Here is a 16,018-nt window from a genome sequence, read left to right as displayed (position 1 = left end):
TCAGGTTTGAAGAGTTGGAACCTGCTCTCGTCACTAAACAGCACTCGCCGCCATTCCCTTTGTTGCCATCGCTGAGTTGTCTGCACCACGTCAATCTGGCACGTCGATGTTGACGGGTCAAGGTCATGCCCTTGAAAGGGCGATAAGCCCGGAGACCATAATGTCGTAGTCGTCTGGTCACTGTTTGTCTGCTGACCGGATGTCCTAAGCAGTTGGCATCTGATAACGTCACAGTAAGAAATCTGTTCCTCAGATGACGTACCCGTAAAAAGCGGTCATCCTGCGGGGTCGTGACCTTTGGTCTGCCACTCCGTGGTCTGTCTGCGGTTCTGCCAGTCTGTCGGAGACGTGCGACCAGTCTGGTAATGGTCATCTTGGAGCAGTTCATGTTTATGGCAACCGCTCTCTGTGTCGCTCCCATCTGCAGCATACCTATGGCTCTCTCTTGGCATGTTCGTTGGTGTTTATCATCGCAACCATTGATAGGGAACAGATCCCTGCGTAATTCAACCCGGAAATTGCACGATAATTTGGGGAAGATTGTTTTAAAAAATTGCTGAAAAACACCAATATTTCCCAAAATCCGCAAAGCACGTGCAAAGAACGACAGAGAACATGAAGGCTGTATTCGTGAAATGTGTTCTTTACTGTTTTTGAACAGGTTGGCATCTTTGTTTCAAAGTGGCAAATCAGTTAATGTTGGTAACGTTTCTTTTGGCCCTCAGTTTATAACCATCTGGGGTATTTCCAAATAACGACATCCGATGAGCTTCCATCGTTCTTTTTGTCCGTTTGTTTAGGCTGAAGAAATTAATTAACATGCGCCCTTTGTCTGAGATTCAGAGATTACAGGTAACCAACCAATGTTCTTGAACACAGTAGTCCAGTCTCTTGTCACGCTCAGTTGCGTCAGTGAGCAAATCGGCAGATGGTGAGCCCCAGCTGGCAGTGTTAGACAGCCGAGAAGAAGATTAGTGCCCCTTTAAACCGACAAGCCGGGGTATAACTAAAATATACACACTGTTCAAAGCAGTGTTAAGCCAAACTCACTCACTTATTCAGAGTCATGCCGGTCCCCAAGGCTGGATATTGGGGGTACTTTTCCAGTATAAGCATGCCTGTCATTTGAATGTTAAGGCCGCAATAAAATTAATAGTTACAGTTTGATTGATTTTTTAAAAACATGGGAGACAGGAGGCATTTTAGTTTTAACCTTTTTATTTTGTTCTTATCGACCTACTTTAGGCATATGTGTACAATTGCTGTCGGCGGATGCGATTCGCATGCATCATGTGTGCTCAGTAGGGCTACGTGTACGGAGTATTTTATCAGGTAAAGAAAGTAGGAACACTCATATTAACGATACTTCTATTTCTAGGAATTTGAGGGCATTAGAATAATGTAAGGCAGGATGTTTTGTTGTCAGGCGGCAGCGGATGAAAATCAATTAATTAAAGTAGCGAATATGGTATCGTATAAAAAAACAAAAAAACAACATCGGACAATATCATTTTATCCGAATGCTACAAATTGGTCTGTGAGAATTTTATTTTAATGAATATTCTAGCCGTGTATAAAATTGCCTCATTGAGAAACTCACAGGCTTGTGATTATTTCTGTAACTGACAGTGTAGCCGCGAATAACTGCAATACTGCTGATGCGGCTTTAAGCAATATTACTCACTCACTGACGGTAATAGTTTTGTTTCCAGCTTTCGGACACATTTATGTTTTCACCATCATTTGACATTCATAGACACAATTTCTTTTGTTAAATTATATTGAGCATGTTTAGGGTTTTATTATAAAGTACATAGGAAACTGTAACAACGGGAGATGACTCAGACTTTGTGTATGTAAATTACATAGCATTTTCAAGCTCAAGTCATAAGTTTGCTAAATGCTACTTGGAGAATGAAGAGCATGAAAGAAGCATGACCAAAGGACTACTAACGTGCGCATGCGCTTGGCCTCATGATATTACACATGCGCACGGACAGCGTCTAAAACGCGAGAACACGAGAACGCGAGATCGCGAGAAAATGAAATGTCGCATTCTCGCGTTCTCGCGATTTCGTGTTTTTGTGGCCTAATTTGACAAGTCGAGATTGCGAGATTACGAGATTTTGCATCATGTCCAAATGTCGCATTCTCGCGTTGTCGACTTTTGACAAAAAGTGCTATGTACCAAAAACACGAGAATGCGAGATCGCGAGAACGCGAGATTTTGGCCAAATCTCGCGTTCTCGCGATCTCGCATTCTCGTGTTTTGGGTATATTTACCTCGTTTCCAAAGGTCGAGATCGCGAGAATGCGAGATCGCGAGAATGTCCCTTACAGTATTCCATACTTTACCCCTAAAAACTGCTCACATGCTTATAGATGGACAGGTTCAATTTCTTTGTAAATAACTAGCCCCGAATTTCATCTCCATATAATAAAATTGGAGCAACTTTTGCATAAAATGTCTTAAAATACACACCATAATCCTATGGTTTCACGTTTCTCAGGGACTTTAAGACAGAGAACAAAACCTTTTTTGCCTGTAGCGACACATTTGACACATGTTTGCGCATTTTTTTTTTTTTTTAAATATGACCATCATTACAAGGGACAGTCACCGTAATACCATTTTTATATATTTTGACAAATCTGTTGTTGTATCACTAATTACACCTATTGAATGCCTCGGACAATAACTCGTAAAAACGTTACTACGCTTTTTGACACCAAACACAGAGTCAGCAATAAGGGATGTGTGGTCCGCAAACAACAACAGAAAACGCCCTATCAGCTCTGGGGGGAATTTGGATTCCTTGAGAACAACCAGATTCGATCTCCTTTGCTAAATCATTTATGGACATTATAAATAAAATGGGACTCAAGATGCATCCCTGCCGAACTCCATGGTAACATTCGAAACTCTCTGAAAAGTGATGGTCATATTTAATACGAGAATATACACATTTATAGATAGATTTAACGGCATTACACATCTTTGGAGAAATCCCATTATCTTACTCTATTTCTTGTTCGAATCACACTTTCAAAACATTGGTTTTGGTAAAGTGTCCTTTCCTCGTCAGTGTATTATCTTGTTTACGCCGCACACAGCAATATACAAACTTTATGGCGGGGGCCTGTAATAAACCAGTGGTTGATATTGTGAACAACGATCCAGTGGTCGATATTGTGATCAACGATCCGCGCGGTCCAAGTACTATGTCACGCCATCAACCAAGTCCCCGAGCCTGACCACCCGATCCCTTAGGACCCCACTCACGCCCAGCGTAGGTTCCTGGGGATCTATTCTGACCCGTTATAGCCACGGGGGCACATTTGAGAGTGAGTCCTCTACATATGTATACTGGGGCGGTAGGTTAGCCTAGTGGTTAAAGCGTTAGCTCCTCACGCCGAAAACCCGGGTTCGATTCCCCACATGGGTACAATGTGTGAAGTCCATTTCTGGTGTCCCCCGCCGTGATGAAGCTGGAATATTGCTAAAAGCGGCGTAAAACCATACTCACTCACTCAGATATGCATATTGGATGAACTCTACTAAACAAAAACATCTTCCCTGCACACTAAGACATCGCCTGTTACCTATTCAGCAGCATCGCCACCTTGTGCCACGTCTCCGTCATGCAACTTTGACCACGACATGTGTGGCTTTACCTCAACGACAGTGTCCGGAGCGGGGTTTCTGATGTGGAGAAGGGACAAACAGTTTATTGGAATACAAACAATGGAACATGGTTTGTAGAAACTATAGAGTGTTATGTTTTTATGCTATACCTCCACAGAGGACATAACAGTGACGTTATACTACTACTAATAATAACGAAGATGATGAACACAGTATCTTAGGCGACATGATGGAGTGGCTCGATCATTTTATTACCACCCCGGAATATGTAGAGGGCGTCATGGAAAATGCCAAATATAAAATTCTTTGAAATAGGCCCTTATACCACCTAAGCCGTATCTAGGCCAACAAACCTGATCTTGTCCTTTTGATGAAATCATTTATATTTTGAATTTTCTGTCCCTTTTGACATCAATGTGATTGACAAGATTCAGGAAAACATGGCAAAAATGCGGACCTCGCTTTCGAAATGTCACGCTTGCATCCCAAGTACCAAGTTGTCCGACTCCCCATTGTTCTCGGTGCCTTAGGTTTGGTACCTCCCAATCTGTTGACTGACATTGGGAGAGTACCCGGGTTTGCTACCAGGAATACAGCCCTTCTGACAATCCGGGTAATGCAGAAGGCTGCAGTGTTGGGGAGTCTTCACATTCTCCGAAAGGTTCCTGGTGGGTTTGAAAAGGCAGCGCTTCCTGGGAGAAGTCCGATTCGCTGTCTGGGCTGCGTGTAGAGGGGCCAAGGGCCCAGAGCTGATGGTGAGCCTAACCAGCCTGACTGTGCCAGGATCACCCAAACCCTTTTTGCTGCATTTTTTTATTTTAATCTGATAATAATAATAATCATCATCATCATCATCATCATCATCAAAATCATCATCATCATCATCATAATCATGATAACAAAAATACAGCCCCTGACTATCCACGTGGATAGCTGTTCCGCGGCGCTACACAATATTATTATCCCTGTCAACGGATCAGCGCGCACTTGGATTTTCTGGCAGTTTAGGGCAGGACCGAATCTCTAGTCACACTCAGGAGTCAAGGTGCTCAACACAGTCACCCATCCACCTACTCTCCGCGACCAACGATGCTTAACTGCCCCCGATTGTGACATATATGCAGACTGATCTACTGTCAATACATTTCAATTCATCATGTCATGATTGCAATAATTGATGGTAAGTTCTAATAGCAGCAGTTGTCAATATCACGCGAGACCATGGATAGATATATATCGTAAAACGAAAAAACATTGTATATCTTCACCCCTGGTAAGTACTCAACTATTCATGATCTGTAATATATTTTTTCTATGAGAAATTTTGGTATCGATAAAAAAATCATGTCAATAACAAATATTAGTCCATTATCAGGGCAACCTTCCTTAACTATTGAGAGTGTGTCTGAGTTTGATTAACGCCTACTGACGTCAGTATACCGTAAACTACGGTCATAACGAACTCAAAGGGACCACTGATTTTAGTTCGTTATAACCGTAGTTCGTTTTGAGCATATATACAGCAAATGGACGGGATCAAACACAGTTCGTTATATCCATCATTTCGTTATAGGTGTTCGTTATATACATTAGTTCGTTATAAGCGTGTTCGATATAAACGTACTTTACTGTATGTGGGTGTTAAACCCGGTGAGGTTAAAATGTTTGAAGCAGGAAGGACTCCGTACAAGTACATAGTGCTCCCATTATGAAGGTACCGAATCAGAGAAAGATCGACATTGGGCTAGAGCACACACCTCATCCGTCTTGATCCGTCCCACAGGGAAAATGTGTCTTAATTTGGCGCGACTAATTCGTTTATTAACGTTCTATTCAAATCCGAACGAGTTATGTTGTCTACTTTCATCATCTTCATGGTTTAAGGAAGATAAATTTTTTTGGTTATTTTTTAATAACATAAGTGTGTCTCTGTGTGTCTCATACTTATTTACAAAACAGTTGTTATTCGAGAAGAATGACAGACTTCAAGCCAACATGAAGGCAGTTAAAAATATTTATGCATCTGTTGATAGGGTACTTGTTCATCTCACAACTACCAACATACTGACAAAGGACGGGGACGGGACTGATTTGGTGAGTCCCCCGCTCTGCTACACTGGAACAACCTGTCTGTCGTTTGATTACTTGCTGCCGGGACAAACCACTCTGGACATCTTGGTCCAGACGGGGGGACAGACATCTAAAGTCATCGCATTGCCTTCAACACAAAGATGGACAGCCACGAACGTCTCTCTGCACGGAACAGCTAATTCTAGGGTGTGTACGCACAGACGGTTGTGGAAAGGAATTTTCAAACATAATCAATTTTAAAAGAAGCCATGCGACAGTGCTCGAATGTCCAGGCATGATTTCATAACTTTACCCAGCAGTACCATAGCTGTAGAGAAAATGAATCTTCCTAAATATAATCTTTGATATTTTTGCGTCCACTGTTTGCCAACTGTTATGACGTCTCATAGCTAAAATGGATAGAATTATCATTAAACCGTTATCATGTTATCAGAAATGAGCGGGCCACTGTAACCTGATAATGCCCTCATATTGCTTGACGACGGGCCATTATCACGTGTTAGGGGACGTCATAGGATAGGGATAGGTGACGTCACGTTCAATAGTGACGTCATCTGGTTTGTTCTATGACGTTTACATATTTGTAAAGGTAGGTCAGTGACATTCGTGTTGATTGCAGTAAATGTTTCAAAACCAATATTGTTGTTTCTTTTTATCTAATTCCATCCATTTTAGCTATAATAACCGTAACGCCCGAGGTCTTCTTCCATTAACTGCCCAACAAAGGAGGGCAGTTGAAAAGGCCGAGGGCTTCTGCAAATGCTAATGCCCTGAAACATTTTGCGGATTCTGCATCGGCCTAAAATTAATATCTTAAATGAGTATTGTCTGAAATGAGGAGTAAAAATAAATACGGCTAAGACCAAAATAATAGTCTTTAAAAATGGGGGGTAGGATATCAAGATGTGAGAAATGGTTTCCCAATGGCAAGAGTGTTCACATATATTACAAATATTTAGGTATTGTATTTTTGTGTAGGTGAGACATGTCATTAAAAAAGTTATATTGATGTGTAAAAAATCTTCCAACCGATCCTGGCATATACATCAGAACTGCGGGGCATCAAAAAACAATTTGGCAATTGAAAAAGTTCACCCAAAATTCTACAAATTTCTATTGCACACATGTTACAAAGCTACAAATAAATTTGTAGTGGCAGAATGTGGTCGCTTCCCACTGTTCATATATGCGCACATTAGAGTTCTTTCAAATTGGATAAGGCTTATCAGACAACTATTAACACGATACTCCAGAAACTATCATGGCTTACTCAAAAGACTAGAGAATGCTGATAACGTAAACTGGATTTCTTCTGTAAAAATACTGTTATTTAAATACGGTTTGCGGCGTGTGCGACTCGCACAAGATGTAGGGGACAGAAGAGAGTTTCTGAATATCTTTAAACTAAGGTGTAAAGATATTTATCATCCAAAACTGGCTCCCACAGGAGATATCGCTTGGATAAGATCAATGAAATTACATCACAATGCTTTGCAGACCATTGTGACGTCACTGTTACCATGACGTCACAATCAAATGACATCACTCATGGCTCTGCTACTGAAGCTGTTAGCAGTACTTTTTACACTGAAGACACTGCTAATTATTGTCTACAAATTTAAAAAGTTCGAAGAATGATGTTGGATGATAAATAAAATCTCACCCTTGTGTCTATTGATATCAAATATATCAACACTCGTTGATAAAAGTGGCAAAAATCCTCGGCAAGCCTCGGAATTCTTGCCCTTTTCTCAACTCGTGTTGATATATTTGATATCAAAAGACACTCGGGTGAGATTCTCTATATATCAACGAGAATGGTTCTATTGCAATGGTTCTATTGCAACTGAGACCTACCTTACGACAATAAAAGCAGTTCATCTCCGTCGAGTCTTAATGACATTTAGATGCAATGTACACTTTTAACATTAGAGCAGCTAGATTTTTAAAACAAAACGAGTGTTGATATAGTTGATATCAAAAGACACGAGGGTGAGATTTTATTTATCATCCAACATCATTCTTCCAACTTTTTCAGTTTGTAGAAAGTAATAAGCAGTGTCTTAGTGTAAAAAGTACTGCTAACAGCTTCAGTAGCAGAGCCATTAGTGATGTTATTTGATTGTGACGTCATGGTAACCAATGACGTCAAAATTGTCTGCAAAACATTGTGATGCAATTTCATTGCAATGATATCTACAGTATAGATATCGCTTGATCTCACCCAAGTGATATCTCCTGTGGGAGCCAGTTTTGGATGATAAAGTCATGTTGTAAACCCGTCCTAAATGTTCTGAAACCACAATGTCAAGGTTGCGTTGTAACTTGTAACAATGTTAATGTGTACATGATGGCCTTTTAGCCTCTTGGCCATATATACAAATAAACTGTCCGTCTGTCAATTCCCGAATGCGTCGGAGCAGTGTCGATGCACTGTGGACGCACTGTCGGTCAACTGTCGACTCATTGTCGATCCTCTGTTGATGCTTGTGTGTAGTGACAATGTATTTCCTTATGGAAATAGTCCTGTGAATTGTGCTAACTGAAATGAAGATAACATTTTGGATCGCTTAGACAAATTGGTCAAACAATATCTTGTAATAATTTCTTTTACAACTGAAAGATTGTGTTTATGTATTTGCAGATAATCTTCAGGGGGACACGCGCCCATTATGGATCAATTGTAGCTATAGCCAATATGACTGAGTGTGAGTATATCATGCGTGTCCTGATGTAACACGCACCACATTGACAGGTTTTGGAATATTAACTGCTGGTTTTGGAATATCAACTGCTAGTTTTGTTTGTTTGTTTATGTGTTTGTTGTTTAACGCCGCACTCAGCAATAATCCAGCAATATGACGGCGGTCTGTAAATAATCGAGTCTGGACCAGACAATCCAGTGATTGACATCATGAGCCTCGATCTACGCAATCGGGAAACCATGACATGCATCGACCAAGTCAATGAGCCTGACCACCCGACCCTGTTAGTCTCCTCTTACAACAAGCACATTATCACCGGGATCTTCACGGGTCGAATATTGACTTTAATATGGACGTATACTGACTGTAAGATTAACTACTGACTGTAGTACTGTCGGCGTTGTCTGTTTCATATTTAGGTATATGCATAAAGATTCAGAGTGACAAAACACTCTCCACAAGACCATATGACAAGGGGAGAGACAATGTGACAACAGTCAATTTTCCCTTTCTGTCGAGCAATATTCCAGCAGTTCAAGCCTTTCATGTCTACAATTCACAATGAAGCATCCTCTTTCTACGAAGAGCGCCATACAACTCTTGCTCCCAAGTTGTTTGATTAAGGTTACAACATTCAAACTTTCATGCTTGTCGTAAAAGGCGACTAACGAGATCGGGTGGTCAGGCTCATTGACTTGATTGATACATGTCATCCATCCCAATTGCGTGGATCCATGCTCATGATGTCGATCACTGGATTGTCTGGTCCAGACTCGATTATTTTACAGACCGCCGTCATATAGCTGGAATACTGCTGAGTGCGGCGTTAAACAACAAACAAACAAAACATTCAAACTTTCAAATAATATTACGGTAGGACATTCCACATTGACGCATCAGTGACAACAATAATGTCTTGAGTGGATTCCCTATTTTGACTTGTGTCTTATGTTCTCACGTTTTTTCAGTTGTTTAATTGACTTGCCTTTGCATGTGTTTGTGACGGGTACCACTTTTTTTACGAACACATGGTATTATCGCTATTTGACAGTGATTCATAAAGACATGATATACATGTGGTCGGAAACGTACAATGGACTCTGCCTTTCAGAAGAGAATACCTTTGATTATGGAAAGGGTGTTGTCGCTTTCATTGAAATGTTTAGAACATAGTTCTGCTATTTGTACGTGGGACATTTCTCATAACTTTGTTGATTGGTTGGTTTTGGAATATCAACTGCTAGTTTTGTTTGTTTGTTTATGTGTTTGTTGTTTAACGCCGCACTGAGCAATATTCCAGCTATATGACGGCGGTCTGTAAATAATCGAGTCTGGACCAGACAATCCAGTGATTCATATCATGAGCATCGATCCACGCAATTGGGATACGATGACATGCATCAACCACGTCAGCGAGCCTGATCATCCGGTCCCGTTAGTCGCCTCTTACGACAAGCATAGTCTCCTTTTACGGCAAGCATGGGTTGCTGAAGACCTATTCTACACGGGCCCACAACTTTATCATAAAATAGTAATACTGACATTGCCATACTGCCATATGAGGAGAGTCTGGAATTATCGAACTCTATCTTTTTTCTGGAAATGATAAATGGGAACTTCAGTATGAACAAACCATCAGTATTACAAAACAATGTGTATTATTTGTACTATTTGTAAAGACCTAAAACCAACATGTATTATTTTCTTAACAGGTTCATCTAAACAAATCACACACAAACCAACAATACACAAACCAGCAACACACAAACTAACAACACACAAACCAATTACACACAGACCAACAACACACAGACCAACAACACACAAACCAACAACACACAAATTAACAACACACAAACCAACAACACACAAACCAATAACACACAAACCAATAACACACAGACCAATAACACACAAACCAACAACACACAAACCAATAACACACAAACCAACAACACACAGACCAACAACATACAAACCAACAACACACAGACCAACAACACACAAACCAACAACACACAAACCAATAACACACAGACCAACAACACACAAACCAACAACATACAGACCAATAACACACAAACCAACAACACACAAACCAATAACACACATACCAACAACACACAGACCAACAACATACAGACCAACAACATACAAACCAACAACACACAAACCAACAACAAACAGACCAACAACACACAGACCAACAACATACAGACCAATAACACACAAACCACAACATACAGACCAACAACATACAGACCAACAACATACAGACCAACAACATACAAACCAATAACACACAAACCAATAACACACAAACCAACAACACACAAACCAAAAACATACAGACCAATAACATACAGACCAACAACACACAGACCAATAACATACAAACCAATAACACACAAACCAATAACACACAAACCAACAACACACAGACCAACAACATACAGACCAATAACACACAAACCAACAACATACAGACCAATAACACACATACCAACAACACACAAACCAACAACACACAAACCAACAACACACAAACCAACAACACACAGACCAACAACATACAAACCAACAACACACAAACCAACAACACACAAACCAACAACACACAAACCAACAACATACAAACCAACAACACACAAACCAATAACACACAAACCAACAACATACAAACCAACAACACACAAACCAACAACACACAAACCAATAACACACAAACCAACAACATACAAACCAACAACACACAAACCAATAACACACAAACCAACAACACACAAACCAACAACACACAAACCAACAACACACAGACCAACAACATACAAACCAACAACACACAAACCAATAACACACAAACCAACAACACACAAACCAATAACACACAAACCAACAACACACAGACCAACAACACACAAACCAACAACACACAAACCAATAACACACAAACCAACAACACACAAACCAATAACACACAAACCAATAACACACATACCAACAACACACAAACCAATAACACACAAACCAACAACACACAAACCAACAACACACAAACCAACAACACACAGACCAACAACACACAAACCAATAACACACAAACCAACAACAGACAGACCAACAACAGACAGACCAACAACACACAAACCAACAACACACAAACCAATAACACACAAACCAACAACACACAAACCAAAAACATACAGACCAATAACATACAGACCAACAACACACAGACCAATAACATACAAACCAATAACACACAAACCAATAACACACAAACCAACAACACACAGACCAACAACATACAGACCAATAACACACAAACCAACAACATACAGACCAATAACACACATACCAACAACACACAAACCAACAACACACAAACCAACAACACACAAACCAACAACACACAGACCAACAACATACAAACCAACAACACACAAACCAACAACACACAAACCAACAACACACAAACCAACAACATACAAACCAACAACACACAAACCAATAACACACAAACCAACAACATACAAACCAACAACACACAAACCAACAACACACAAACCAATAACACACAAACCAACAACATACAAACCAACAACACACAAACCAATAACACACAAACCAACAACACACAAACCAACAACACACAAACCAACAACACACAGACCAACAACATACAAACCAACAACACACAAACCAATAACACACAAACCAACAACACACAAACCAATAACACACAAACCAACAACACACAGACCAACAACACACAAACCAACAACACACAAACCAATAACACACAAACCAACAACACACAAACCAATAACACACAAACCAATAACACACATACCAACAACACACAAACCAATAACACACAAACCAACAACACACAAACCAACAACACACAAACCAACAACACACAGACCAACAACACACAAACCAATAACACACAAACCAACAACAGACAGACCAACAACAGACAGACCAACAACACACAAACCAACAACACACAGACCAACAACACACAGACCAACAACACACAAACCAACAACACACAAACCAACAACACACAAACCAACAACACACAGACCAACAACATACAAACCAACAATACACAAACCAATAACACACAAACCAACAACATACAAACCAACAACACACAAACCAATAACACACAAACCAACAACACACAAACCAACAACACACAAATCAACAACACACAAACCAATAACACACAAACCAATAACACACAGACCAACAACACACAAAATCATGTCAAGTCCCGATTCCAAATCACCAGCCAATACAACAGTAACCCAATTATCACAACAAACATCACACAATATTCTAGCATTAAAAATTCAAAACGAAGAATGCATGGAGTTAAATAAACAGGGCAGTGATTCCCTTCAATCAGAAACTGATATATTTCTACACATCAAACAAAAGGTCCAGATATATTCTTCAGATCTTCAAACCAAACTAACAAACCTTCACACAACACAGACTCTCATTAACACAGACCAGGCCTTGCTGCTAAACGAACAAGACCTGATCTTAGCCACGTCCCAGCGACTCGTCTTAAACGTCGGCGACCCAAGTATCTTCACAGCGCCATCGGTCCTTCTACGTCAGCTGGACTTCATCGGGGACCAGATGAGACTCCTTCAGAACCTGCAGGACACGTTGACGAAGAACAACGCGGAGAAAGTCCTCTTGCAGCAGGAGAAGGTCCTTCTCCACCGACAGCCAGGGCTCTTTCAGCTCGACACCTCGTCTTTGACTCCTGAGGAACAGCTGCTTCATCAGGCCACCGTGCTGCAGCTTCAGGCCTCGCTGCTTCACAACGACGACATCCTCACCCACATCGACCACAACATGACGACTTGTCTCAACCAGGAAATGATAACTATTTTATCACTTAGGGAAAATTTGTTGCACTACCAGAGTAATTTAAGACTACAAGGGTAAATTTTAAAGGCGTACAGGATAGAACTGTTAATGTTTCACGTCCAGTTCCGGGTTCGATTTCCTATACTGAGTTTAGCCCATTTTTGGTGGTGTCCCCCATCCTTTTGTTGCTGGAATGTTGCCAAAAGCGGGGTAAAACAATACTCACCTCTGACCGAAATCCGGTTCATTTATTTAATATATTATTGGAATGATATGTTTCTCTTTGGAGAGCTACTTACTTACACATATAAACCACGTGAAACGCCACTTGACACGTGACTTAAATGAGACATTAAAATTCAACTATTTTGATTAAGTTGAAAGTTTAATTATTATACTACCGATATAAAATAAGGGAACTAGTACTTTGAATGTAGCTATCGTTGAGGTGAACATTTACACTACCGTTGCGTTGAACCTGAATGCAACATATTGTTTGTTTGTTAGCTTGTTGTCTAGCGCCGCACCCCGTAAATTATAGAGTCGTGGCCAGATATTCTGGTGATTGATCGATCTGCGCATTTGGGATATGATGAAATGCATCAAACATGTCTGGCAAGCCTGAGCATCCGGTCCCGTTAGCTGCATTTTACGGCGATATCGATAAGCATAGTCGCCATTTACAGCAAGCATGGGTTGCTGAAGACCTGTTCTGACCCGGATCTTCACGGGTAGAACGCAACATCTAATCACAAACAATCACGAGATTGTGGGCTGTCACCATCCCAAGTTGTCCGATGAAAATATTATTGGCGACGTAGCGGCGAGGCTGTTGTTGGCGACGTAGAGGCGAGGCTGTTGTTGGCGACGTAGCGGCGAGGCGTATACAGGGGCAACAATTCTTGACCATGATCGGTATGGGGCGTGTTGTAGTGGTGTGAGGCGGTATCAAACTTGACAGCCGAACTGATTTGGTTATTGTGAATGGACATTTGACAAACAAGCGACGTGTTGATGGATTTTGTGACCCGTGAAGATTCGGGATAGAATAGGTCTTCAGCAACCCACGCTTGCCGTAAAAGGCGACTATGCTTGTCGTAGGAGGCGACTAACGGGATCGGATGGTCAGGCTCGCTGACTTGATTGATGCATGTCATCGTATCCCAATTGCGTGGATCGATGCTCATGATGTCAATCACTGGATTGTATGGTCCAAACTCGATTATTTACAGACCGCCGTTATATCGCTGGAATATTGCTGAGTGCGGCGTTAAACAATAAACAAACAAACAAATGATGGATTTTGCGTCCTGTCATTGTTCCATTCAGTAGAAGTATTGGCAGAAGTTCTGAACAGCGAGATGACAAAGCCAGACCAGAAGACATAAGTACAATGGACTGGCCCGCTCAGTCCCCTGACATGTTGCATATGAGTATCTGTGGGATGTTCTGGGGTGGAGACTAAACACTACAAACCCAGCTCCCACAAACGTGACCCAGGGGGAATTCTTCAGACGGAATGGCGGGCGATACCAAGGCAACCGTTCTCAAGTTAATCAACAGTATACCATCAAGATGTCGTGCATGTATCGCCCAACATGGTGGACACGCAGGATATTTATCTACACGCCGGAAATTAATTTTACAGACATGTATCGTCTTTTGATGATGTTGTGTTGAATGTACAACATACCGTCAGACACTTATATAGAGATGATGTACAATGCTTTAACAATATACAATAAGCTGCGTTGTAACCACATCATAATCTAACCAGACAAGTATAATTATCACGTGTGTATATATAATTAGCATGGAACCTACTGTGTTTACCATTGAGACAGTTTGGTCCTAATTGTCTCTTCAAGACAGGATTCCGAGTGTTGTCAGCAAAGGAATAACATGTTATCATGTTTATATTAAATGAATTTGCCGCATTCCTGTGATTCTACTATTGATTTCACAATTAAATACTACTATTTGCATATGCCTGTGTGTTTTGACTGTTGAGCTAAAATAAACATATTGTTAGTTTAAGCCATGCCATCCTTTCATAAAAATCGATCTATTGCTTTCCATTTTGTGAAGGAAACGTCAGTCGCAATAGCAAGTTTTACTAATATATTAATAACAAGCATGAAATACTCATATCCCCCGTCAATATGATAATTTCGATTGTGTGAAAGAAAAGAAATATTGTACGGTTTTCAAGATCTGCTCCGGAAACGAGCACTATCGACTTTTAAGTCTAAGTTAAAGTCGTGACTAAGGAAACTCGAAAAATATTTTTTTCAAAAATCCCAAACTATCAAAAGACACCAGTTTACCACTAGACCTATCTGTGTGCCAAGTTTGGTGAAGAAATATTGTACGGTTTTCAAGATCTGCTCCGGAAAGGATCACTACCGTCATGTTCATTCTAAGTCAAAGTCGTTGCAATGGGAACTCGAAAAATATAAAAATCCAGAACTATCAAAAGGTACCAGTTCATTACTTGACCTGTCTAAGTGCCAAGATTGGTCAAGATATCTCTCATGTTTTTTTAGTTTTTTAGTCGAAACGTTACGAACGGAAGAACGGATGGACAGCACCCATTCCCATATCCCCCTCCCACTTCGTGGCCGGGGATAAGAACGCCATTTATAATACGTGACTGTTCCTGGCGCTAGAAACCATTATT

At 40.7% G+C, this 16,018-nt stretch overlaps 1 protein-coding gene across 1 annotated transcript; it reads left to right on the top strand.

Annotated features, from left to right (window-relative positions):
- The first annotated feature begins 3,616 nt into the window (after nt 1-3,616).
- On the top strand, nt 3,617-14,419 carry LOC125374782. Its single transcript, XM_048386350.1, has 4 exons — nt 3,617-3,755; nt 5,680-5,923; nt 8,382-8,445; nt 12,968-14,419. Exons 3-4 carry the CDS (start codon nt 8,436-8,438, stop codon nt 13,414-13,416), a joined length of 459 nt encoding a protein of 152 aa, XP_048242307.1. The 5' UTR covers nt 3,617-3,755; nt 5,680-5,923; nt 8,382-8,435; the 3' UTR covers nt 13,417-14,419.
- Nucleotides 14,420-16,018: the final 1,599 nt, after the last annotated feature.

Source organism: Haliotis rufescens, unplaced genomic scaffold (genome assembly GCF_023055435.1).
Source record: "Haliotis rufescens isolate VD_foot unplaced genomic scaffold, xgHalRufe1.0.p SCAF_6, whole genome shotgun sequence".
NCBI classification, from domain to species: Eukaryota; Metazoa; Mollusca; class Gastropoda; order Lepetellida; family Haliotidae; genus Haliotis; species Haliotis rufescens.
The sequence above is the reverse complement of the archived record's forward strand: the minus strand, read 5'-3'. Positions and strand labels throughout refer to the sequence as shown.